The 26,198-nt window shown below is 40.9% G+C and overlaps 2 protein-coding genes across 3 annotated transcripts in view; one reads left to right on the plus strand and one right to left on the minus strand.

Moving 5' to 3' along the window:
* Nucleotides 1-10,652, plus strand: part of LOC128143959 (uncharacterized) — a 184,971-nt gene extending 174,319 nt beyond the window's left edge. The window contains exons 11-12 of the mRNA XM_052792097.1: nt 10,202-10,257; nt 10,596-10,652. Of these exons, the coding sequence (XP_052648057.1) occupies nt 10,202-10,225 (24 nt within the window). The 3' untranslated portion in view covers nt 10,226-10,257; nt 10,596-10,652. The remainder of the gene's footprint in view (nt 1-10,201; nt 10,258-10,595) is intronic.
* SKI (SKI proto-oncogene) overlaps nt 9,517-26,198 on the minus strand; it is a 151,746-nt gene continuing 135,064 nt past the window's right edge. For both annotated transcript variants that reach the window (XM_052792084.1, XM_052792083.1), the window contains 6 exons: nt 25,036-25,161; nt 24,438-24,553; nt 22,401-22,675; nt 21,108-21,409; nt 18,255-18,485; nt 9,517-14,532 (listed from right to left, as the gene is read on the minus strand). In XM_052792084.1, coding sequence (XP_052648044.1) covers nt 14,344-14,532; nt 18,255-18,485; nt 21,108-21,409; nt 22,401-22,675; nt 24,438-24,553; nt 25,036-25,161 — 1,239 coding nt within the window. In that variant the 3' untranslated portion in view covers nt 9,517-14,343. The remainder of the gene's footprint in view (nt 14,533-18,254; nt 18,486-21,107; nt 21,410-22,400; nt 22,676-24,437; nt 24,554-25,035; nt 25,162-26,198) is intronic.

Here is a 26,198-nt window from a genome sequence, read left to right on the forward strand (position 1 = left end):
GCATGAGTGACTGAATTAAAACCAGGGCTGACTTTTTGTGGCACAAGCACTAAAAAATTACACATCAAGAAAACGAAGGGGATTAGTGTCTGAGTCCCATTTCTTTGAGTAGGAGAATGCATGGTTTCTGTTGTGTAATGTAGGAATCCTAATGTAAAACTCGCGTTGGAGGAACAAACTGTAGTGAATGAGACCTTCCAAATAGTGACAGAAAATGTAGAACAGGATCAGTTTTGCCCCGTTGAGTCCTATCAGGGTGTTTCTCTGATCAGGGGAGAAGGTCTGCTAAAAGAAAGGGAGATGGGGAGAGGCATGTGACCCTTCCTTGTGGCATTTGCCTCTCTGAAGAAACTCCGGGAAAGAGGGCCAAGTGCAAGTATCTTTGTGCCAAGTTTTAATGGCATATTTGTGGTGCAGGATGGATGTGTATTTATGATCATAGGCAGCTACTGCATGTTTAATTTTTGAACAATGAGATACACGTTTTGAGGCTTATTCCTTATGTTACCCCTAATGAAACTTTGCAGGGCAAAAAACTTTGTTGATGTTGATCAAATTTTCAGTTTAAGCATCATGGACATGGATCTACTGCCTCTTGGTATTGGGCAGCTATGTATAATTGTACAAAATTAATATAGAGTACAGTAGATCAAATTGCTTAATTTTGTTCCTACATACCAGTCTGTCTCACACTTATGTATTCATGTTTTTGCTCCCTCCAGCCATACAAATTGAATTCCAGATACCGAATTAGAATGTCACTGCGATCTTTGTAAACAAACTACTGACAATTTAGTCTAGGCAGAGCGAGAAAAGCAGCAGTAAGCTGAGGCAAGAAGAGAAGTGTCTTATCTCATGTCTTTTAGCCAGTAATTGCCAGAACAGAATATGTATTTTTTGATTTCCCAATATTTTGGTAATGTTACCCATTGACATGGGTGGATACTTAGCTAAATGCAAAATTTCAGCAGTATGGAAGGACAATCCTCTTGTAGCCTGAGTTGTGCTATAAATTGCCAGAAGCAGTGATAGGTTCTTAGGGTTTGAATGGCACTTAGCCCATCTGGACCCTGATTTCCGTTGGATGTCCTAGATATTACTGTATTAAAAATATAAATAAATAAAGTTAGGCATAATATAAGAACAGAGAGACAAGGCAGAGGCAACAGAGACAGCTGTCTCTTCCTCGGAGCCCTTCTACTGGGTGAGACTCTGTTTCTGATTACAGCTGTAGCACTATAAATGCCTGCTAGATGTCTGGTGATAATCCATTCAAAGCAATTACAAGGCATCCGTCACCAGCAGGGGCTGAGCCACAGGCTTCTTATCTGGGAAAATTGATGGAAGAGAAGGGGGGAGTGAGGGAAGAAATCAATGCCTTTCACCAATGTTATCTGCCAAATTGAATTAAGCAGCATGGGATCCCTGCTTTACACACTGTGAGAGTCAGACCTTAAAGAATCTCTTTATAGTAAGCTCAGTCCATGGGCAAGGCAGGTGGGGGAGCTACGCTTTACTTCTACTCGCTTGCAATTTCTTGGGCATTACCTACGTCGGACTCGTGTGCGCAAAAGGAGTTCAGAACTTGACAACATACAGAACCTTTAACTTAATAGCACCAGTTCCAGTTGTGAACTTCGTGTCTGCTTGCGATCTTAATGTATCATTCCATGTGTTGAATCTTTTGGCAATGCAGTCGTGTGCATAGCATGTAATCCAGTACTGAGATCTAGTGGAAGTCAGTGGATCTTGAGTTCAGGGGCAGGGGCAATGCCTACAGAGGTTTTGAGTGGGTTTTTTTGATACGCGAGGGAACGTAGCGCATTGCTGTGGGTTTTGGTCTTTTGCTTTCATTAGTGTATAAGCTTCTCACTTCACTTAACCTTATGGGTTGGAAAGGTAAGTAAAGTAAATTTGACTTTTGTATGAAGTTAGAACTGGTTACTTACTTTGCAAAGCAATGTTGAAATCCAGGAGCTAGATTTAGAAGTGCTTAGCAGTATTACCATCCATAAAATGACACTTTCCCTTACTGGGCCTGCAGTCAAGATTGCAAAAGCCACCAGTATATCTATGGAGATGTTTGGTAGGTGCTTCCTACTAGGTATATGAACAAATGAGAATGTAGATCCATATAGAAAAGAGCAGGGAGCTTGTCACTTGGGGTACTACAAAGAAGACTCAGTTTCATCTGTGGGCTGCGTGGCCAACAGCTTTGTTAATGTATTGTGTAGTACCTGGTTTTCTACCTTGGCCACATAAAGGTAGGGGGTTAATGACATTTTTTGATAACTAGCCACTAGAGGAGTTTCTGCAGCTCAAGAGCATCTAGTGTTACAGGTCTTGGAATTGAGTCCTGCTGACAGCACATGTAGCCACTCTTGTTTCATGGACTCAAAACATCATGTAGGTAAACTGGGTTTATAAACTTCTGTTTGTAAGCTTTCTTCCCAAGATGATGCTGATCACTCAAGCTTGTAGTCTTTATGGTGTTTACAGAAATGAGCAGATTTTGGAACCAATCTGACCTCCTCTGAAGCAGTAAAACCTCATTTTCCTTTGACCCATGCAGGTTTCCTCTTGTCCTGCGGGGTTTTTCTCTCGCAGTTCATACATATGGGAGATACAAGAGTAGTCATTTGGGATCAGTGGTAGAAGGGCCAGAGGACTAGGGTAGCTGGGCCGGAATAGGCTCTGGAGAAGTACTTAAAAGCATGAAATCCTCAAGGTTCCAGATTAAGGAGCTGACTCAGCAGAAAACAAATACAGAAGTAAATTCAGAAAAATGAGCCACAAAACCCATGGATACTGTACAGAACAATTCAACTAAATCAGTTCAGCGCAGAGATCTATGGCAACTTTTTTCCCTCTCAAATAAAAGTGTGTGGGAATTTGCATTGCAGTCAGGTATACTTAAAGTGCACGTAAGCCATCTAATAAAAATTCCCCTGGAGTGTATGTCATACAGCTGTGTTTTATTATATTTGTGCTCTCTTCGTACTGACAGTGCCTTTATAACTGGATTACTCACATATCATCATTAACTCTGACACTCCTGGGTTTTTACTGCTTCCCTGGTTCCTGTCATCTTCTGCAAGTTTTATCCCTTCCTTGCAGATGTGCCAAGGTGTATTTCTTTAATATCTTTTCAGCAAATGAATGTGGGAGCACGTAAAAAGTATGGTTTAGATACCATGGGCAGTAACAAGGGCTCTCATCATTTCTACTGAAAATCCCTATCAAACCTCTACTCTGCTACGTATGTGTTAAGTTTTCCCTTTGCTCCGTTAGCTATAAATGAGGGGTGCTGCTTACAGTAAAATCGAAATGACTGAGGTGCAGTGCTGAGCTGTTCTTTAATCCTAGTTTTGATATTTTGTAGCCATTTCTTTCAGTTGTGCTCCATACAAGCATTTAATTTTCTAGGTGTCTACCATGTTCAGAATGAGCCGCTCTAAGTGTGTGCGTGTGTGTGGTTTTTGGTTTGGGTTTTTGTTTTGTGGTTTGGTTTTTTTTTTTGGTTTTTTTTTTCCTGGTGGCTGAATAACATAAGCTATTGAATAAGACATGAAGACTTCTTACTTCAGGCCTCAGGAAATTTGATTTTTATTTCTGATATCCAGCAGCTAGTTTGAGCTTGGGTCAGTTTAGCTCACTTTGCTGTTGAATTTTTTCCCCTTGTTCTTTGTTGTTGCTGTTCGAATGAAAGTTCTTTGGGGTAGGGACTGTAGCTTACTAAGCATTTGTAGAGAACTGAGCATACAGGGGGCTGAGGCCTCTATTAGACTCTAAGTATTTCTATGTTGTGAGATTAAGTTGAACTCAAGGGTTACTTGAGCATACCAAGTTCTATGTGTCAGGTTTCTGTGTACATTGCCAGCTTTAGCTGAAGTCAGAGTATCAATTGATCTCAAAGTATTTTTATTATGGTCGGGAAAAACAGATCCCTGGACTTTTGGTTGTGGATGGGGCTACAGCTTACTGAGCCACGCTCATTCTTAAGCCATTCAGATTCCCTGTAGGAGCTTGCCTGAGGTGCTTAACATACTCAAAGTGTCCCACTTCAGAACGCCCAGAGTTCTGCAGGAGCCCGCAAGCAAGCTTAGCGAGCTCTCGCTTCCATGCGAACAGGGATGGTGGCAGGTGGGTTGGAATGTGAAAATAGGTTACAACCAATCGATTGACCAGTAGCATATGTACCTGTAGGATTTCTTGCAATATAGAAAATGTATTTTAATTATAGCAACAACTTGACAGCCAGTATATGCAAAAACATTTCCTCCAGTGCTCTTCCCTTCACATAGCTTACACTGAGATCGTAGAAAGAGAAAATATTGTGTGGATACTCAATGCATCCGTGCAGTGACAATGTGAATGCACTTCTGGTTTTGGAGGTACTCAAAAGTGTTTGACTGAGTAGGTTCGTGTCTGATTCCTAGTATTTTGGTTCTTAGATTAAGTACATTAAAGTTATTCCAGCAGAATAACTAGAATTTTCAAAACCCAGTTACCCCCTTAATCATAAACACAAGGCAGCTTGACTGGTCTTTCTTGCCAACATGTGTTGTTGCACTCGGAGTTCCTTGGTGACAGAGTTTATAATAACATTTTCAGCCTCTGCTATTAAGACTTGTCAATCCAAATCTGGGTTTATATTTTGTTTCTGTAACAGGAATAGCATGAAAAGTCGGTCACTCTGAGAAGTAACAGCAGGAGAGGTGGCTTATCTCTTCAACGCAAAGTTCTGCTCTAGACATAGCCAGGTTCCTTGAATGGTCACAAGTGCTGTGTGATTTAATATAACATGTTAGGCAATATGTTGCATTTCTATGGAACTACATCCTCAAAACAGACTGAACAATTCTTCTTTAACTCTTGTTTAATCGTTGAACAAACAATGCCAAAGAATTTGCTTAATTTTCCTCTTTTCACTTTCTGTCATTTGCCCTGTATTTTAAAGAGCAGTCATCTTGCTCTGGTTCGTCTGTGCAAATGGGCATTTCGGGCGATACGTTGAGGAAGTTAAGAGGTAGTGATGACCTTTGCATGAACTGCATCGGCAGAGGCATGTTGCCAAAAGAAAGACTATAAAAATCCAGAAAAGGTGAGGAAAATGGAGTAAAAGAAAAGCTTTTTTTCGTTGGTGTTTTGGACATCTCAATTTCTTGCTGCCCAGTAAGGAACTCTCTGACAGGCACCTGACTTAATGCCTTTGGAAAATACGGCTCTTCTCAGTATGTCCCCAGCTGTCTGTTTAGACTCACAAAACACTTCTGAACACCTTATTTACAATGTCAAATTAAACTAGCGTCCTTGATACACAGCTGTAGCTGGCAAATTAGAAGCTCTGGGGTTTTTGTTGTGTGATTTTTGGTTTTATGTATATGCCAGTTAGCAAAAAAAGAAATTGATAGTAATTTTGTGGATCTTTTCAAGTTTTGCCAAAATTTACCCATAGCTCCGTGGGGATCTGTGACAGTCATCTGGGGTATGCATCTCCCATCTGAAAGTCTTGAGTTCAGGACGGTGGAGGAGGTAAACGAAATACCCATTTTTTTGCTTTGTGCGTTTGTGCTTGTAATCTAGGTCAGTTAAATGACAGCTCCTAGAATACAGAGTAGCCAGATAAATTTGGGATAGCTGAAAAGGGATAGTCCAAGAATAAGGAAGGTGTCCAATAGGACTGGATAGCTGGATTCAGGCATCAGAGATTTCCATGTGTGAGGCCAAGCCTTATTTCCAAGTTAGCCTCAGCTAACTTTAGAAAGAAACTAAAACAAACAAGGTTTACTCCTAAATCCTTTTGAAAACTTTAGAAGCGCTATGTCCTTCTTACCTGAGTTGGCAACTGGCACTAACCCAGGGCTGATACAGATGCAGTTCTGTCGAGAATGGCAAAAACACAACCCGTTCTCATGGGGGAATTCTCATTCTCCTGCCAGGAAGGGCTTCTTTTGTATAAAACGTTGGCCTACAACAGTACTGTTTTAGCACTGGATGTCGAGTGAGCTTGAAGCCATTTTCGTGGTCTGGAAAAATTTGTATCTTGTCTTTGTCTCCTTGCATAATGATTTTGAAGTGTTCTTTTATCAGTGTAGGTAGGGGTAGTAGGATCTGTACCTATGTGAATTTGAGTTAATTTACTGATATGCAGTAGAATGGTAAATGAAGTTTTCCCCCATGTTCCTAACTGAAGGAATTCTACTATTTCAAGTTAAGAAAATGAGCTGGTGAATTGTTTAAAGAGCTAGGAGTGCAGCTCCTGCCCCTTGTGATATGAGAATATCTTCCTTTCTTTAAAGCCATTTTGCTCCAGAATGGGGTATTTCCAAAGATACTAGAAATTTCATAGAAAATGTCAATGTGATGTGCTGACAGAAACGCAGCTGGTCTTCCTGAAAGTAACTGGCAATCTGGTCTCTTCAGACCTATGCTTTGTGTACAAAATCTGTGGAACAAAGTTACTTAAGTGTATTGCTGAAGTATATCGGAAAATTGAAAAGATTTATCAGTTGCATACTTTTAACTACAGAAGATAATTGTCAATAAAGTTATTTGAACTTTTGTTTTTGATTTTAGAAACCAAAATCATAGTAACAGATGTACAAGTGAAAGGACATGTATGGGGGCACAAGATCTTTTTACAAGTGAAGGATATGGACCTGTGTTTAGACTTAAAAGCGTATTGATTCCACTTGGTACCAAAAATGGGTGAAAACACCATTTTGCTGCTAGTCATTTGGGGGCAGGAATTACTAACGCAGTTGCATCACATTCTTTAAGGCTTTAGACACGCCAAACACACAAGCGTAAGTTGAAAAAGCCAGACAGCTTCTATGCACTTACGTGGATACTTTGGTTAGTGTTTGCAGATTCCAGCCTTAATCTCTGTTCACTTACGACCTCCAGGAATTGCATCTGCGTTGGTTCTCAATTTTCGGAAATATTAATGGGTCAATTCACCTGTGGTCCTTCAGACAGATTTCTTTGTGTACATTCAAATTAATTGTGTCAGAAGACATTATATACAACCTGTATGAAGTTAACTGATAACACTTTGACGTTATCTTATTACTGTCTTCTAACTTTTTCCAAGGTAAGTTTTTGTTACCAAGCTATTATAGGAACCCTTTGCTCTAAAACCAAGTCAGTCTCTACAACGCTTCCTGGGCTGTTGTGGCTTGTACATGTCTCTTCGTTTCCAGCAAATGCACAGATTTATTTATTTATCTATCTATCTATTTATTTATTTATTTTCTCCCTGTTGGGAGTGGGAGAATGAAATGATGCATTTGATTCCCAATACTCCTAAGTGTCCATTGGAGTCACAGATAGGTAGGAAGTGTTTTTGGTAATGAACTCTGCTTTCACGGGCAGTTCTATGCTACCTGTTGGCAGAAGGAATTAGAGTAGAGCAGTGAAGAAAGCAATACAGGTGCCAGAAACTCATGGGCTGTAATTATGCTACAAAATGAGATTTTAGCTAAAGAGAGTCTTTAGCATAGGACCAGGCAGCTTACAGTGGAACAAACAGAATCAAAGTCTCTGAACAGTTTGCTTTTGGGCTGTAGGGTTTTAATACAACAGCTGAAGAAAGAAAGAATGGAGAAAGGGGTCTGACTTTTCTGTGGTAAGCATTTTGAATTTAGGCTGATTTGTGATGTAGGCCTAACGGTGACTAGAACTAGGTGCTTTGCTGCAGTTTGTCTGTGTTGAAGAAAACTCATTCGTAATGTACAATAATCGAACACCGTGACAGGCAGTTCTAGCAAAACCAAGAGCAAGAGGGGCATTGCTCTGCACTCTCCGTACGGAATGCAGCGTATACTGATGTCGGTCCAAGAGCTCATCACGAAACAGAAGGCTTTAGACTTCAAGCCTGTAGTTCCAGCATCATTTGTGAGCAAAGGTCCCAAAGCAACGCTTACAGCTTTTTGTGTCTCTGCTCGTTTTGTCGACAAGGGGGCAGGGGGGGAGAAGAAAAAGCCAATAGACAAGTGATATTCTGGGGTATGTTGGAGGAATACGGCTATAGCTTTGTATCGGTGCGACAGGCCAGGAACGTTGACTGAATTTCACTTTCCATAGAGAAAGATTCAGCAGCTCAGCCTGGTTTTGCCCACTGTAAATATCCAGGTGGTAGAAACAGGAAATAAATCAGTCCCTTAGAAAGCAAGGCTGCAGTGAGTCAGAAATATGAAGTAGAGATTTTTTTTTTTAAGCTGTTCAATCATTCTCTGGCTTTTCCGCTGTTTTACAAGGGCATGTTAAGAAATGTACCAGAGCTGTGGAAATTCTGCAGCCATTTCTCAGAAAACCATGAGAGAATTACTTTAACATATGTTTCCATCTTCTGCTTTTTGCATTTTTCCCCTCTTGTATTTCTTTTTCTTTGACCTGGTACAAACTTTTATATGCTTACAATTCTCACTATTCAAAAGAAACTTCATTGTTAGAATTTCCCCACAAAGTGGCATGCATCGTTTCCAATTAAATGCCATTCTCCTTACAATATTGTCATGTGCAGACCCGAAAACGATTGTCTGTTTAAATGATGCCTTAGAGAGGCTTTTTACTGGGCTGTCTGGGAAACAATGTGCTGTTCTGACTCTCAGCCTCAGGTTGTTTAATGTGCCTCAACACATTGAGGGTGATAAGGCAGACTTGTTGGTTTTGGTGTGCCAGAAAAGAAAAAAACATGGCGGGAAATCTGAGCTTCCCTCTAAGAGAATTTAATGCTACTTCCACCTATAGACAAAATGGGGTTTGTTATTAGCGGGGGGGTGCGTGCGACTCTGTTAGAGGATGAATACGTGGATATGGTAGACGATCTCAAAACTGGAAACTGGCTTGCAAGCTGAAACGGGTTAGACCTGACTTGGATATGCATGCAGTAAATATACGTGGTAGTATTAGCATGTAATGATAATTTTTTGTCATCAGACTTCTGAGGTGGCACATGTCATGTGGAGACATCGGACCACCGCTAGCCTTACAGTTTGCGTCTGCGCGTGTGTCCGTGCAAGCCAGCGGCCCGCTCGCTCCACTCGCCTGTCAGTGCCAGGCCGCAGCAGGCTGTGCAGCGTCCCCCCTCTTAAGCCTTTTCTTGGGGTGGTTTGAGAGCGTCCCAATTCCACCAGCCCACAGCCTCATGTTCAATTAACAGGGCTCTTGCCCAGGAGCATCTTTGTGGTCTGGATTTCCTTCCCAGCACCGAAGTAAGGCAGTGGATTTTACTGTTCTTGCTGTTAACCTCTGTGGGTGCTTTAGATACATATACGTGACCTGGGAAATGAATATAAAGCAAATGACAGGATCCAGCGGTTATGTGTGTGCAGGTGTGCAGCAGAGTTTCTGTATGTTTGTGTGTTTAACTTAAAATTAAGAAGTCTGGAGTTTTCCAACAGAGGTACATAGCACTTTTTCAGGTAACGGTACAGTCTCTGAAGTTTGCTGGTCCTGAGCAATTAGGCCACAGCTGCAAGCACAGAAAACTCAAAAACCATACCATAGCTATTTGTTTTTTTCTGGACAAACAATTTTATTTTAGGTAATGCGTCTATACACTGTACATTCAGTCACTGTGGTATATAAGCATAGCTATTTTCATACATAATCTCATAAAGTCCTTTATTTTACAATATTATCTGCTTCAAGGGGAGGGGATGTGGAAAAGGGGGTGGAAAAGGACTATCAAGGTACACAGCGAAATAGATAAATATGCCAAGCTTTTTTCTTATTTTTTTTTAAATCAGGCATTTATAAACAAGAAAGCATACATTACTTACATAAAAATAGTTCTAGAATAGTAGAGTAAGTCATAATATTGTCATTAGCAGCAGCATAGGAGAGACCAGGATAACAAAAATGTGCTGAAATGCTATTGGCTATTATAAATGTAAAGATTTATTTTTCTTCAATTGAAAAAATGTCATTTCTGTGAGTTCTTTTGATTAAAAAAAAAAAAAAAAAACAACAAAAAAACCCCCCAAAAAACCAAAAACAAAACAACAACCAAACCAACAAAAAACTTCTCTCAAAAACACATGGACTGATGAGGGGGCAGAATGGAAAGAAAATCAATCTTTTGGTAATAAAATACTTTACAGTGAAAATAAGGACAAATAAAATGCAAATGATGGAGAAAGGTTAACCCACATTTAAAACTTGCAAAAAGATTTTGTTTTGTTTTTCCTAACAGACAGCAAAGGTTCTTCTTAGTTAAAAACACAACTCATAAAACAAGACAACTACCAGGTAAGAAAGAGTTTTGAAAAAGTAAACACCATATACACTTATAATACAACAGTGTAAAATGAAAAAAAGTATTTACATGTTGAATTTACTTTTAACTTTTTTTTTTTTACATTGGCTAGTTCTGTTTGAAAAGCAGAATATTATGTATACTAGTTAGCTGCTCCATAGATATGAATGTTATTGCTGTTGGTTTTTTTTCCCTTCGTTAAGTCTTCTTTCAGTAATAGAAACAATGAGTAATTAAACTGAATACACAAGTATTAAGTAATATATTTTTAAGTACAGGGAGAGTCAACAGCCTGTATGAAACACCTCTTCTCCCTTTTAACTTCTTAAAGGAAACTAAAGAGCAGATGAAATGAGAAGATGTGACTTCACAATTCCTACACTCACAGGCTGGAGTGCAAATGGAATGCAGCAGGGACTCCACAGTAAGTCAAAAGGAAAGCGGTTCCATCTGAACGGGCTAACAGTTGTTTTCCTGAAGTGCTGCAGACAGAGAAATTACACACAGAACTCCCTCACCTTAAGCACCTTCACGAATTTTTTTTTTTTTTTTTTCCCCCTCTGAAGACTCCCACTGTTTTGACAGCCCTTTTCTAGGATTAGTGTCTCTGTGGCCATCTTCTGACAATTTTAAAATAAATTACATGCACAGGAATTCTGAATTAAATTGTATATTCTGCAGAAATAAAGACTTTGTTGTTTAAAATGTATTTAGGAAAGGCAAAATTATTTAAGATAGACTCCTATGCTGTAAACCTGTCCTATTGATTAACTGCTGGTGTAGAATGTTTGTTCTCAGTCGTCTTGCACCTTATTTCATCTTACTGATTTTAAATCGTAAGTTATAGAAGTGTTTTTACTAGGAAGTTTTCACTCCCAAGGATCAAATACTGTTGAGTCTTAACCTCAAACAATGTGAAGTTCATTTGTCATATATTACACTTCAACGACTTACCATCATGCATGGCAATAGAAGAAACCATGGTTTTGTAACAATAGTTGTGACTTTATTTGGGGGACTTCTTTCTTGCAAATCTTATCCCTGTTGGATGTGAAGCACAGGTGATGCTGCTTGTTTGACAAGACTATTTACTATTGATAAGCCTATTTACTGTTCTGTTTTTTTCCTTTGAAAAAATGCAGATTTCATTAATTTTGGAGGATAAAAGCATCATACGCACAGCAGAAATTGTGCCAGTGAATCAGCATGCTCCCCTAGACGCACAAGAAAGAAAAACTATGTCAGGTGCTGCATGTAAGTGGGCTGCTTTTCCTATGAAAAACACAGAGAAGGACATGTTGCCATTTTGTGTTGAGTCATAAGGGGTGACACGCAATCAAAGCTCAGGGGAAAAAACCCAAACAAACAAAACTTAAGACGTAAGGCTTCAAAGAAGCTGGCAGTGGGGGTGGGAATACATTTGTTCTATGTGTAATTTCTTAACATGGCAGTAAAGCATAGCATATGAGGCTTTTGAAATGCACAATGATTAACTAAAGCTAAAATTATTTAGTTTCCCTTGAAGAAATAAGTGAATAATACAGATCTGGAAATCATAAGGCTGAGAACATTTTTATGCATACTGCATAACAAAATAAACCCTTTACATAAGACAGTAATAATGCCCATTAATGAATATACGTATGGCAGAGATTTTAATTCCATGCATATGATTTAATAATCGCAGAAAAAAACATACAAAGAAGAAAAAAAAAACCCCACATTAAAAAAACCTGCTTAAGCATAATCAAAATTCCTTTTGCATTGCACTTTAGAAGAGGAGATCTGCATCTAGACTCAGTCTCCAGCATCCCAAACACACAAGGGCAAACCCCTGTATAAACGGACAGTTTCATGTAATTTACTTGGTATAACTCTTTCTTGCTCCCAACAGTTTTACATTGTCCCAGTAATTTTACTCCTTTCATATTTCTTCTTTTTGTACCTAAAACATATATATGAACTTCTTTGTTAATGCTCACAGTTATTATAATGGTTATCATAATGGTTTCAAGCAAACAGCTCTTGTTTAAAAAAAAAAAAAATTAAAAAATCTCTCTAATGTAAGTAAATACTATAATTTTAGGATTGGAAGCCGCTTTCTGTCTACTGGGAAATAATTTTTAAGATTAAATAGTTTGTATTAATGTCCAAAAGCAAATAAAGATTACTGGAAATATGTTTCTTTGTTTAGAATAACTTCTGTGTATGATGATGCATAGGGGGTTTGTGTTTGTTTTTTTTTTTTTTTATTCTTTAAGGTAAAAAAAGAGTCAGCATTGCCTGTGTAAGATGCTGAGAGGGAAAAATGAGCTGGAAGGCACATCTGCAGCCCCAGATCAAATTTTCACTTTATGCCGATACGCTTGAGTGTGTAAGAGGTGAGTGTTTACGGGTGAAAATAACTTTTCAGTAAAGCACCAGCTCTCTTTAAGCACTTCCGGGAGCATCTCGACTGCTTCCCAGCTGCTGTTAGATACAAAGTCACTCAAAACAGGTTTAAAACTCAACCAGCAGCGCACTGGTCTGGGTGAATTCGTATTTGGCAGCATTCGATATCTGCTGAATCCTCACTGCGTACATGTAAATGATGAGGCAAGGTGTCACATGGTGGAAAATGGGGTTGATGATTTTCACATCTGTTAGGCAGGGTAGAATCTAGAATGCTTGACTTGTAAACTTTAGAAACGTGGAATAAAATGCAGAGTAAGATTGTGACAAAGTGCAGGTTAAAAAAAAAAGTTAAAAAAATTCACCACCACCACCAATAAGACAAAGTGATGGCGTGCTGCATTTTTATTCCGGGGCTGCGGCTTGGATCCCAAAATTAAAGTAATTGCTCTTTTTAAAAACAAAACTTTTTTGTTTTTGTTTTGTTTTGTTTTTTTTTAAAAAGATGTAGGCTTATTCACAGCAGCAAAAATGTTTTTCTTTTCTATAGTATCCGATAATGCGATGTTGCACTCTCCTTGGGCACAGAAATCCTGACTGATGGTTCATAATAAAAGCAGGTAAATACTGAATTTATGGTAAGATGGTGCAACAAAGACGAGTTTTCCAGAAAACTGAAAGCTGAATTAAAGATTTCAGAATGACTTCAAAATGCATGTGTCTTCTGCTTTATTTCTCAACCGATCATCCATTTCCTTCCTTTATTTCCTTCTTTCTTTTCCTAAAGCTGAAGTGCTCTTGGATGAAGTGAGTCTTTTGAACACATCAGTTAATGAAGATGTTTTTAGAAAAAGATGGCATGATTTGCAAACACTGAAGTCTGTAAGGCTGGGTTTGGAATTCTAAAGCATACATCTTCTCATCATCCCCCCCCCCCCCCCAACAATCCTGCATCTTCCTTTCTTCTTGTGTTCAGGACAGGAAATGAAGATAATTCTTTCTAAGGAAAAAATCAACTTTGAAAAGCACTCTGAAATTCTCATACAACCACGTGACAGGATTAAAACTGTGACGGCTTCCTAGATGGCTGGAAAACTGCTAATGAAATGGCATCATCACCAGAGGGCTTCTACATTAAGAATCCCAAAGCCTGTAACAAGTCATTAAAAATTGTGCATTGAAGGTTTTTTTTTTGTTTTGCTTTTACAGGTTCATTATAAAAATCTTGTTAATTTTTTAATACCAAGTCTGTGTAATGAATTATTTTAAATAGCTTATAAGAAAAGTTTGTTTTTAAATTCCAAAATGTTCCAACAGGCAGAAGGGCAACATAAAAACACTGCCATGCTTGCCTTTTACTCTGATTTTAGTTGGACGATGCTGCTTGCTTGGAGTTTGCCAGTAGAAAATTTGCTGTGGACTTAAAAGTATTTTGTTTATAAACACTTTGTGTTTTATAGGCACAGTAAGATGTTGTGCTATATGGGTTGGAAAAAAAAAAGAGGCGTAATTCAGTGCTTCTGTTATAAAGAGTAACATTGGCCTTCCACCTAGTAAGAATCCATATTCACGGATCTGTGTGCCAAGACACAACTACTCACACATGCACTTACACACGTACCCCACGCATCCTCCCTTACTGTGCATATATGTCATTCTGTAGGTGTATTAGATGATGTGGTGGTTGTTTAGTTCTCCATGTTGCTCGTTGTGTTTTCACTGCTGGGTTGACTGCTTGATTTAGGCCACAGTTGTTCCTGAAGTTCCTTGACTACTTTTTCCAAGTGTTCCCGAGCCTCCCTTTCATGCATCAGGTCAGCTCGGAGCTGCTCCCTGTCAGCCTCTGCATGCTGAAGCTTAACCTGTAGGTCCTCAATCTAGAGAAGAGCATATTAAGAGACATAATAAACTATTTTAATATTTCAGTTCCATTGTGGTTTTGTAGACTTTAACACAAACTAATGTCTTAGCACAAAGTGAGAAGAGTAATACAACCACATACTTCCAAAGATAACATTATCGAAATTGAGGTGAGGAAGAAATTCCCCTTTTCCTACGTTTTTCCATACACTGCTGTACAATCATAAAAGTGCAGTGCATGAACTGTTTAGCTTGGACATTCTTAAATATTTCTGGTGGCTTAAGCTCCAGAAAGGTGGGTAAAAAATAGAATAGTTAAGAGTGCCTTTCCATAACAGAATGCTGGGCACTGTACTTCTTAACCCATTCCTGTTATTTGTTTAGGCAAAGTAACCTACAAGCAAAGTTTGTGCAGGCAATTTACTTTCAGATCTTTTACAGTGGTTATTCACGTGAGTGACAAGAAACAAACTCAGTTGCCTATGTAAAAGGCCCACGTCTCAGCTATAGATTAACAAGCAACCGCAGCATCCTCTTGTACAAGAGCCCTTGCAGCCTTCGTACTGAACGTAAGGAACTGTAAGACAGGCAAGGACAACATGGAGGTAGGGTGTAGAGGGCAAGGGGATTGTGGATATGGATGAGAGAAAGTTGGGACACAGCGAGTCCTCTGAACAAGCAGAAACTCTCCAAGCAACAGTGAAAATTAGCACCATTTCAACTCCTAAGAAAGAAGCTGGACTTTGGAGGGCAGGAATAGGACTGAACAGGTCCTAATATGTAGTAACTTTGCACAGAAATGGACTTAAAGAAATACACGCTCCAAATAGCCTTAGAAGAGCTCACTTGCTGAGATCTAACAGTCTTTTTCCGACTTACAGCAAGACATGCAGATGCCCTCAGCCTCCCCACAGGCCTCAGTAGTCCATCTTCCTATTTTGTACTTACTGATAACAAAGGCAGAGAAAAGCCCCGCTATTCAAGGGTGGAAACATGAGAAAAACTGCACCCATTTGAAATACGCAATTTTAGGCCACAAACAGGTAAGACTAGCAGTTATCAAAGAGTGCCATTTAACAAAGGAAAGGAAAACTCGTATGTTTTGGCCTAAAATGAAGGCTAACCCGCCACCCCATCCATATTTGGATCTCGGTATCAAGGCAGGAAAAAAGAAAGGCCTAAACCACCCTGATATTCAATAGGTATTAAGCAGCTAATACTTTAAGCTCACACAAAGACATTTACACTCCTGAATGTGTTGTATTTCCTCTCACACTTGTCTAATGCTCTTTCTCTCCGACTAAGCCTGTCTAGAGAATTGTGGTTTCCTCAAAAATAATAAGGGATGAACACAACCTAAGTGACAAACTTCCTGTGTGCGCTCCAAATTAAACATAAAAGGGATGTATAAAGCTTTACTTTAAAATTTCTTACATGACTTACTTAAGAACTGAAGTCATACTGACATCTTGTAAAACTCAGACTTTGAAGTTACTTAAGGTATTTCTCTATTAAGTGTGTGCCATGCAGAAATTGCTGCGGTAGTTGCTAAACGAAGCAACTATTCCAGACCCTGCGACATTAGTTGCCAGGTGACATTTTGCCCAGGCACAGCACTAAAACAGCTTTCGTGCATTTGGGGCTTAATGAGCGTCCTCATGCCACATCACTGCACTCTGGTGCTGTAACAGCAGCCTAAATACATACAACAGGACATGGCAGTGACTGTGCCATTAGTGGCTTCTATTAGAAAAGACAAAGCGGCAGAATATGCAGCGACTTGAGTTCTTTTTGAGGGGATTTTAGCCCGCAGTATTCGGAAACCTCATTTATTCCCTCCCAGGGAGGGAACGTGTTAGGAGACTGAAAATCCACATTGTCAAAAACGGTCATGCATATCACAAAGCAAGGGAGGAGACACCTGCAGATTTGCAAAGCTCTATTTGGTATGTATGGCGTCTACTTTTATCTGTGCTTGCTCTTGCCTTGGGTTGTTTTTTATTTTTTTTTTTGCTCGAGTGGAAGTCAACTGCTGGTAACGCCCAGCGCAGCAGCTCTCGATCTGGTTATGTTTAGTCTGGACACCTCTTATCAGTGAGACATCCTGTGATGCTAGAGAGGAAGCCCGCATCATTTCCTGCTTCTGGTCTCCTGGTTAGACATGTCTCATAGTGGTACAAGTGGACCACTCCCCTTCCCGTTATTGAGAGCCTGGAGTTGTTAGAAGAATTTCTGATTGCTGGTGCTTTTTCTTCCCCCCCACCCCCCCAGCCCCCTCCTTAAAGTGACCACACCAAATATTGGCAGCTCACGCTTTAGGCATAACAGAACCTTCATGAAGGTTCATGCTTAACAACATGCCTGGCAGGAAAGTTGCTACCGTGAACACGAAGAGGCCCCTTTAGCTTTTTAATCTCGCAAATGTATGACACCGACATTGCATTTGCATGTAAGCGCTGTATCCCTGCTGTAGGAGTTTTGACTTGGGCAAGTGTGCCCCGTTTTTCAGAGCCCTCCTGCTGCTAACGCTTGCTCACCCTTGCCTTCTCATGCGTTTCTGAGCCAGGCTTTTAGCGCAGGAAGCAGTGGTGGGGACAGCGGGTTGGCAGAGGGATATTTAGGTGGGAGCAGGTCGGAACAAGACTCCAGGGAAGGCAGCTGGGGCAAGGAGAGGAGTTAGCCTTAATGAGAGGGGCTGTTTGGGAGCCCCTCTCCGTGGCAGGGTGGAGGGGGTTAACAATGGGTGTGGGACCATGCCCTTTTATAGGAAATGCATTACTGGGCAACTGGGATTGTTTTATTGGAGGAAGGGGAAGGCAGGGCATGCAATGGATTCCTCTTCAGGGCTGTTTCTCACGGAAATCCAGGAGGCTGCCATTCTGCTCTCGGCTCAGCCTGTTATGCTGGGTCATTTCAGGGGGCTTGGAACAGTGGATGGCCTTGCATTCCACATGCCCTGCAACACCAAGACACAACAAGGCGACTTAAGGATGTGCAGCCTGAGCTTTTGGTTTTGGATGGTTTAAATAAACTTCAGAATCTTTTACTGCAAGAGAATCTGATGCAGAAAGGGCGGGGAGGGATTTTTAGGTTGAAAGCTTAAAGCGTATGTGTTGCTTGTAACAACATGTTCCTGCATTCCTAGAACTTTCACTGAGATCTAACTGGAAGTCTTTTCTTAGACCTGCCCGTTTGCTGCTCTTGTGCTTCACAACTCTAAACATCACTCCTTCCCAGCACTGCAGTTTGCTTATTGATGGGCCTTGGTTTCTTCTCTTCTCTTAAATAGTTCCCATAAATCTAGGCTGATCTCTTCAAGGAAAAATACTATTAGAGAGAGTGGCTCTGCCTAATATTTACAGTACTGAAATGGAGCCCTGTGCATTGGTAGTGCCAACAGATTATTAGCGGAACTGAAATAATGTCTAGCCTTTGTCTTACTTCTCTGTAAATGGTGATTTTCAGCTGCCAAATGTGCAAAGTTCTAGGCAGAACTGTGGGACTGACAGAGGTGGTTGGAGTGCAGGCAAGTTGGTAACACCTTGCATTAGGACTAGGGTTGTCAATTGACATGACGGGGGCAGAGGCAGTCTATAGGTACGAGCTGGACTTGTATCAAATTAGACAAAACAAGGCCACTGGCATTAGAGGACAGACAGACAGACGCTTGAACGAACCCTGAAAACTGCAGAAAGAGTAAGCTTACTTGCTATTATAGCTTTCAGTGTTCGGGTCTTACCTGGGCTGAGTACTTGGCCCGGAGCCTGCCTGCCTCACAGCCCTTGTCGCACACCCGGATCTGCCTGGCTTGTTCCAGTTCCCTCTTCAGTCGTATCCGAGACTCATTGGCTTCCTTCATTTTCTTCTCATTCTCAGCTCTCAGACGTTCTATCTCTTTCCTTAAGTTGCGCTTCGCCTCTGTTGCTTCTCTCAGTTTCTCTTTCTTAGCCACTCGTAGGAACTCCAGCTCCTAGAATACGAAAGCAGTTAACTTGTGAGAACTGAGAAGCAGAGACAAAATTAGTGCAAGGAAACAGGACTCTAAAAAGGAAGCGGTCCAAACTAAATTCCCACCTTCTGCTGGTAATGACCAAGGTGGCTCATGTCTAAACCTCATTCTGAACTTTGTACAAGCTCTTCTCCTTTAAATCAACACTCAAGATACCCTGAATTCTTGGCTAATAAAAAGCTATACGCTACAGCCACATTTTGCTTTGTCAAGCAAAATAGCTGTGACCATCTGTGACTGAATAAAGATGAACTGCAGTTGGAGAGAGCTACTAGCAATGTGCTCTACACTAGCTCGAAGTTTCAAACAAACCAACTGTAATGCCTGCGCTTTAATTGAAGGCACTGAAGATGCACAACGTTGTGATAAAAGCAATTTGTGAATGCCCTTTGTGTACAGCAAAGCTGAACAAGAAAGTTTACTACTTGCTGAAGAAACCAGCATAAGCAGTTCCCTTTTATCAAGCCCCCAGAAAATCCACTTAAGGCAACTATGAGAAAAACCAAGTTGTGTATCTTCCTTCCAACTCTAGGCACTTTTGTTTTGCTACAGGTAACTGGTGTGTAGCCCCCAGTCTCTTGGCAACCAGCCAACGGCCTGCTCTGTCACAACATCTGGAAAACTCCAGGCTAAAACCTTAAGCTAAATTGAAACCATGCTTTGCTCTGGAAACTGCCGCTCTCACTGTCCGGGTTCTTAATAGAAGCCGCTACCTTGAAATCTCAAATCCAACAGAGAGCCGTTAATTGAAGCGGTAATGATAAGGAACCTAAATGGTACAAAGAAAGAAACTCCTAAGCTGTTAAAAAAGCTGTTGTTAAAAGACATGCTCATCATAAGCACGAAAACGTGGCTCACTAAAGGTCTGTCTCCTAAACGGTTAAATTAGAAACTAAAGTTCAATTTTTTTTTTCCCCAGAAGCAGCATTTCCTCTCTGTCACAGTCAAACCCTCACAGCAACGTGTTTCTGTTAAGTAACACTGCAGTCGGGTCATGGGAAATTCACTCTTTTGACAATCTCACTTCCCAGCCAGGCCATTGTTAGCCCAGCCTTGCCTTTGGAAGTGTGCACACATGTACTTTCTCTGTATGTGGAACTGGAAACCCACAGCTGCCCAAACGGAAAATGATGGCCAGATACCCTAGTCCCTCTCGCTCTGACACGTTGCTTGATTTAATGGCTCAACACTCAATTCTGCTTCATCAACTACTTCGTGTAATTCCTGCTTTAAGTATACACTGCGTATTTAGTTTAGATATTTAAAAATTATCTTTAAACACATATTACCTATAGATATTTACTTCTAAATACATAAAATAAAACACTTATTTACTGAAACGCACGGGAATGAAGTGATTTGCTCAAGGTGACAACGAGCGGTTCAGTTGAAAAGACAGCTCTTGGCCTCCCTTCTCTGGGACCTGGAGCTGCAGCTAGTACGTAACGAGCCATCTTCACGTGAGAGGTACGCAGCACAGAAACTGGCTTGCTATACTGCAGCTCTTGCAGAAACATTTGTTAAAATTCTAATCGCGATCACATCCACACACTTAATGCCATCTCTCTTTCACCTTCTCCTGCCTGCTAGTAGAATACTTGAATCTACTACTGTGGTTTTGGGGACTGGATTTTTTGTTTTTGTTTTTTTTTTTAAACACAGCAGCCATATTAGACACAAATCACATCTGTGAGCTACTGTCCTTTGTTTCATTCCCCAAAGAAACAAAATGCCCTGTGCCAGCTAACGAGACTGTATACCTGCTTTTGACCAACAGTACAGGTACTGGTTTTCTGTCTCCCCAGCTAGATGAAACAAGGCCCTTATTTTACAGTTGGCACCCCAGATGCATCTAATTAATGGATTACTTTTCTAGCTTGGTTACAGCTCCACATACAATATTCGAAGAGGACATGCTCATCTTCTACATTGGCTCTATCTTCCATTTCTATGTACTACTTTTGCCCCAGCTGAAATGAAAAAAAAAAAAAAGTTCACTCGCCATTCTGTTCAGCCACTGTGATTTGCTCACGGCCAGTACGTATCTGCAGCTTTTTTTGTCTGACCACCCTTTCTTTGATATGACCGATGTATCAAGGATTTCCAGAAATAAGGAGCTTCTTCACTGAATGAAGTAGAAAACATTCAGTGAAGCACAGCTAATGGAATGCTTAAAGCCCTGTAGTTCAGCTCTTCATCAGAGCTTCAGCCAAGTGTCTCTGTGTCCCAGGAACACCCTCCCTCAGCTGGGCAACGGCAGGATTTTCACAATTTTTTAAAACTACAGATAAAGCCTCCAAAAGGACAGAAATGTTTCTAGTTCAGTGAAATGAAAACGAACTAAACTGTGCTGGACTAGGAGGTTTTTTCAGCAATGAAAAGATGTTGATTTTGGTAACCATGGATTTATACCCCAAGGCAAAACCAGGTGGCACGCTTAAAAATGTAGGAATGGTTCCTGTACACTTCGGTATCCCGGCTGAACTTACAAACAGTACCCCAGTAAAGGCTGTTGCTATTTGGGAAAAATGAGGCAATTCTTTTTAACACGAGACTACCTAAAAAGCTATCTTTCAACATTACCTGGTGTAGACTGCGTTTGGCTTGCAAGGCAGCATTTAGCTTCTCTTCCTGCTTCACTCTCATTTTAACAACTTCATGGAGGAATTTTTCTTTGGCTTCTTTTGTATCTAGGCCACTGTCCAGGGCCTGCCGTAGGTGCTCCAGCTCAGCTTCCAACCCACTGCTGTGAGAGTCAGAATGTGGCACAACCTCGTACGAACTGTTGACTGTGACTGGGGCCTGCATCCCAGGTGAGCTCATGTCCTTTGCAGAGCTGGATGAAGTAAAGGATGGGGAGGAGAGCGAGGATAAGGAGGAGGTGACTGAAAAATAGAAACATCGAAAATTAATAAAAAAATGTCTAAAACTACTGTACCTCAAAATATGCCGAGGCCCTTTTGTACAGAGGAGATACTAAATATTCAATGGAAAAAAATGGGAGAAGGAAAATACTCGTTTTATACTTTGATACTTGAAACGCGATGCAAACGCAAACCTGACTGACTGACGGCACCAACTTACTATTTGCCGGAATTGTGACTTTGGAATTTATGTCACAAACAGTGTTTTCTCCATGGGGTGTGAAGAAACAGATTTCTTCAGGGAAACCTACATGATCCTGCTCTTTTCAGTGGGCAAAATTTCTTCTTTTTGCACGAACTGCACGCACTGAGTAAGGACCGAACATACTGAGGGCAGCAGCAGAATTATTTAAGTGACATTAATGAGGTGATACCAGCGTCTTCCTCCGTCTTTCGCTGAGAGGCCCGATACCGGAATACTGTTCAAGAACATACTGGCTCTTGATCTCTGCTTTCTGTATTCAACTCCATGGATGCAGTACTGAAAATGTGTGACCACGTTCTTTGTCTGACGCAAAATTCCACACTTGCACGCGTGCGCGCTCTGGAATTTTTACGGGCTATTTGTGTGTATCCCACAAAGGCTTTTATAGAAGGCTCTTGATCAGATAGCAAACCATTAGTGTTTATGCGAACACCACATACATTTTGTCCTCTGCACAACATTTACCTGCTTTAATAAAAGACTCTGGGTTTGTGGACACCTGGGGTTTGTTCAGGTGCTTCTTTTCGTCGATGCACGTTCCTCTCCCAGGAAAACACCCCCCCAACTTACATTTCATTCTTGATTTTCATTATTACTTAAGGTTGTATTTTTACATCCTGTTGAGGTATTAGGCTTCCAGAATTATATTTAAAACACAACAGAAGTTGAACAGCTATCTCCTGTGGATTACTGAGGAAAATCCGGCACAAATAAAGCAAAATAAAGGCAGATGTAACTGTCACTTACATTCTTCCCTGGTTTCCACTTCAATTTCTGCTTCTGATTCCTTATCCTCTTCAGTGGCAGTAACAGTGGCCGCAACAGTGGCTGCTGCTTCTGGGATAGCTGTGTTCTCTGCAGCCAGTTTTCTTTTCCGCGGCTGGACAGTGCTGCTCAGCGGCTCACTGCTCCGTGATACTACTGTGGCGCAGGGGGGGTTGCTCACAATTTTCTGTTGGGCTGGAGGTGCAAGTGCCACATTGGGGGCCACAGCATTCTCAAAGCTTTTGTAGGAGTAAAAACTGTTTTAGAGGGGGAGGCAAAAGGAAGGAGAAAATAGTCATATTCTTGGCTTTAAAATGCTCCCCAATCCATGTGTTACACTGAAACTGCAAGGCACTTACTGGAATGACAGTGAAGTTCCATTGATTTACACCAGCTAAGAATGTGCCCATATATTTGCTTAGCGTTTTGCACTCATTTAAACACGGAGATGATTCATAGAGCTAATCTCCACCCAGTTCAGAAGGGACGATATTCAAAGTGCCACATATTCTAAGAGCACCAAAGAGATGAGATCTCCCAGAGTCTAAATATTATAATGATGTTTCCTCATGATCTTCATGCAGTATTGTTTTACCTAACTGCACGGTTTTACTTCTGTCGGTCCACAAATGTTTTATAAACTTGGAAACAGCACTTCCTTAAGAAAGGCTACGGGAGCATATTCTTGTGTAGCTTTAGTTTTTGGACACAGCATGCATCTGAGTGCATGTATGTAAAATCACAGTTAAAAAACCCAACAAACCTATGTTAAAGGACAGTAATATTGTAACGTCAAATACATAGAATTTTACAAAAAACGTAGCAAAGACTGCCTTTGCAACATCATTCAGCATCTACTACATGATGATCTTCAGTTACATGTTAAAATTTCTCCTGAACCTGTTCAAGGTGGGTTTTTTCCCCCAAGACTTAAATTGGCCAAATTTCTCACAGGGATACCAAGGGCATACTCTTACACCAGTTTAGCCCTTCTCTCCATACCTAATTTAAAAGCCTCTTTAAAAGCAACGATATATGCCAGTAGGCTTTTTTTTCCTCTTTCTTTTTTTTTTTTTTAAATCAATCCCCACAGCTTCTAAGAAACTTGTTCATAAGGGCAGCAAGATATGTTCTCCGTAACACTCCCTAAAAACACCTGGCCACTTTAGTCAAACTTTCCAAAGAAATCATTACCCTTAGGCAGAAATCTGGCACAAAGATTTTTCAGACGGAACAGTTCCAGTCTGGCAAAGGAATGTATAATTGCCCTGACACTTTCGGTTCTAACTGTGACACCAGTAGTCCCACCTATTATGGGTGGTGACTCATTCTTGTACCGGTTTAATTATGTTTCTATCCAAGAGCAGAATCTGGCCTACAGCATCAGCTTTCTGATGGGTCTTACAAGCTGAGGCGCCTTCCGCAGGCTCTCCTGCCCAGTGTGCTCTACCACGACCCCTCCAGGACCGCTGGCCATCAAGAGGGAATGGGGTAGCCTGTGCTGTCCATTCAGTCCTTCATCCTCCTTTCGTATTGTCAATAGAGGAGGCAGCATGCAGCTGTGTTGGCAACATGCTGACCGGCCAGTGTTACAGAGCTGCTGCAGTCACCAATTGGCAGTTGCCTGGAAATAGCTGGCTGGTCCCTGACCACCTGCCCCTAAGAGAGTAACTCAGTCGTCCTTTAAACAGTGAAGCCCGAGAACTTCTGATGACTGTACCCCAAAATGATCGTAAGTTCATAGAGGCAGCTTTCATTTCAGACTTTTACGGCATGTTTCACCTAAGAAAACCTGTTTAATGAATGCACAAAATATCAATACTTTTTTTTGTTTCCCTTCTGCAAGTTAAAACGCTGCAGCTGCAAATGCTTTTTAATCTGATACTAGTGGCCTGACTGACTGACTGAATTACAAAGCCACCAGTTAACAGTGCAAGGGAACATACATAAAGCAACTTGCTGCCAAACAGATCTCCATGGCTGCTAACCCCATTCTCCCTTCAGTTCACGTCTCCTTACCTGTCTCGGATCAATGCAGGAAGATGGGTTGAGAGCTCTTTCTCATTTGCTGATACAGCAGGGGACCAGGGCCGGAAAGCGGAGAGACGCTGACGGGGATGGACACAGCCAATACTCTGGGAAGGAGGGCAAAGGAAAATAAGTGAATACGAGCAATGGAGTGCTAGCGATGCTCTTCAGTACACTTTCTGTTATCTCTAAAACTACTCCCCCACTGGCCAGGACCTACTTACTTAGTAGATTCCACTGGAAGAGGTGAACTGTACTAATGTAAAACCTCACGTTTTTTCTTTGCTAATAAGTTATATGTAGTTTGCAGAGGCCACAAAAGGCTCCTGGGTCTTGCAGGATTCTTGTACCTCAAAGGCATGAAGGAATTGCTTACTTCATTGTCACAATCAAAGTCAGTGAACACTGGAAGATGGCAAGGAAACTGGGAGGACTGTATAGCTCAATGTTTACTAGGAAAAGGGTAGAAATGTTACTAATTTAGAAAACCTGGGCAAGTTCTTTCTCTCGTTTTCTCTTCTGGTTTCAGTAGAGTGATGCTACATGCTAATTTGATCTCTCTTTTGATCACAAAATATTCAGCAGTCACCTTGTTAGATGAACTGGATAAGGACCGTAACCAACTGGACTGTTTTTCCTTCTCAGTAGAAGCTGGAGATTGGGAAGCAGAGTCATCTATTTTGGGCTTTTTGGAAGCAGGAGGATCTGAAGGGACCTGAAACAAAGACAGGCAGGAAAAATCAAAGACAGAATTACTCATTTTGCAATCAGCAAAATTTTGTGTTTAAAAGAAAGACAGACTGGGGGTTTTTTCTGCTTTTTTAAACCTAAGGACAAACAAAGGAGTGGAAACAAGGGACAGACACAAACTGTGACATAACGGGGCTTCATTCCTTCATTTAAAATACTCCGACAAAGCGTAGATGGTGCAGGAGTATAGGCGGTAATATAAGTGAGACATTCACACCATGTTGCAGAGAACCATTGGCCTTTTATTATTTTTGTATGCAGAAAGGTAAGGTTTAATGTGGTTGCTGAACTGGAAAGATTATTTTAAACGAGAACAGAACAGACTTTGTTATTCTGTTTGCAGTGGTTGTTATGCCGATGACTTCACTACCCCACAGCTGCAGTGGATTCTGGGGGTGCTGCCAAGAGCTGCTTTGCCTTTTCCACAAGTGGCTCAGCTTGGCCCATAAATCATCCTCAAGCATAAGAAAGCCCTTTGGCAAGCAAAACCCCTTTCCTTCAACACTGTGAAGGAATAAAATTCCTATAGTCCCAGCGTGGCTTGCAAAAAAATTGGTAACTACTGGTTTAACTGGTGCACTGGGGATACCAGCTTGAAGGCTTGCCAGTACAAACACATCTATCAGCAGGGAGGGAGAAGGTTCTGGACCTTATGCTGCATCATGACTAGAAATAATAAGAGAAACATACCACCTCAGTTTCTATTCCTTTTTCTTTTTTTCTTTTTTTTTTTTTTTCCAATTCCAAACTCTCTACCTTTCCATACTCCCATTCAACCTGGTTCTAAGTAACGTGGCAGAACCATGCTGCAATAACTAGTAATCGCTCGTATTTGCATTAAATTTTTTCATCCTTACACCTCGCTGTGATTTTCGTGGGCAAACAAGTATTTATACAGGTGTGTCTGTAAAACACAGGCATGGCAACATTTTGAGAGCCTGAAATGCTTCAAAACCAGGTCTATTTGCCAATGAAAGAAAGGCTCTTACTTGCCAATGTCTT

Source organism: Harpia harpyja, chromosome 7 (assembly GCF_026419915.1).
Source record: "Harpia harpyja isolate bHarHar1 chromosome 7, bHarHar1 primary haplotype, whole genome shotgun sequence".
Lineage (NCBI taxonomy): Eukaryota > Metazoa > Chordata > Aves > Accipitriformes > Accipitridae > Harpia > Harpia harpyja.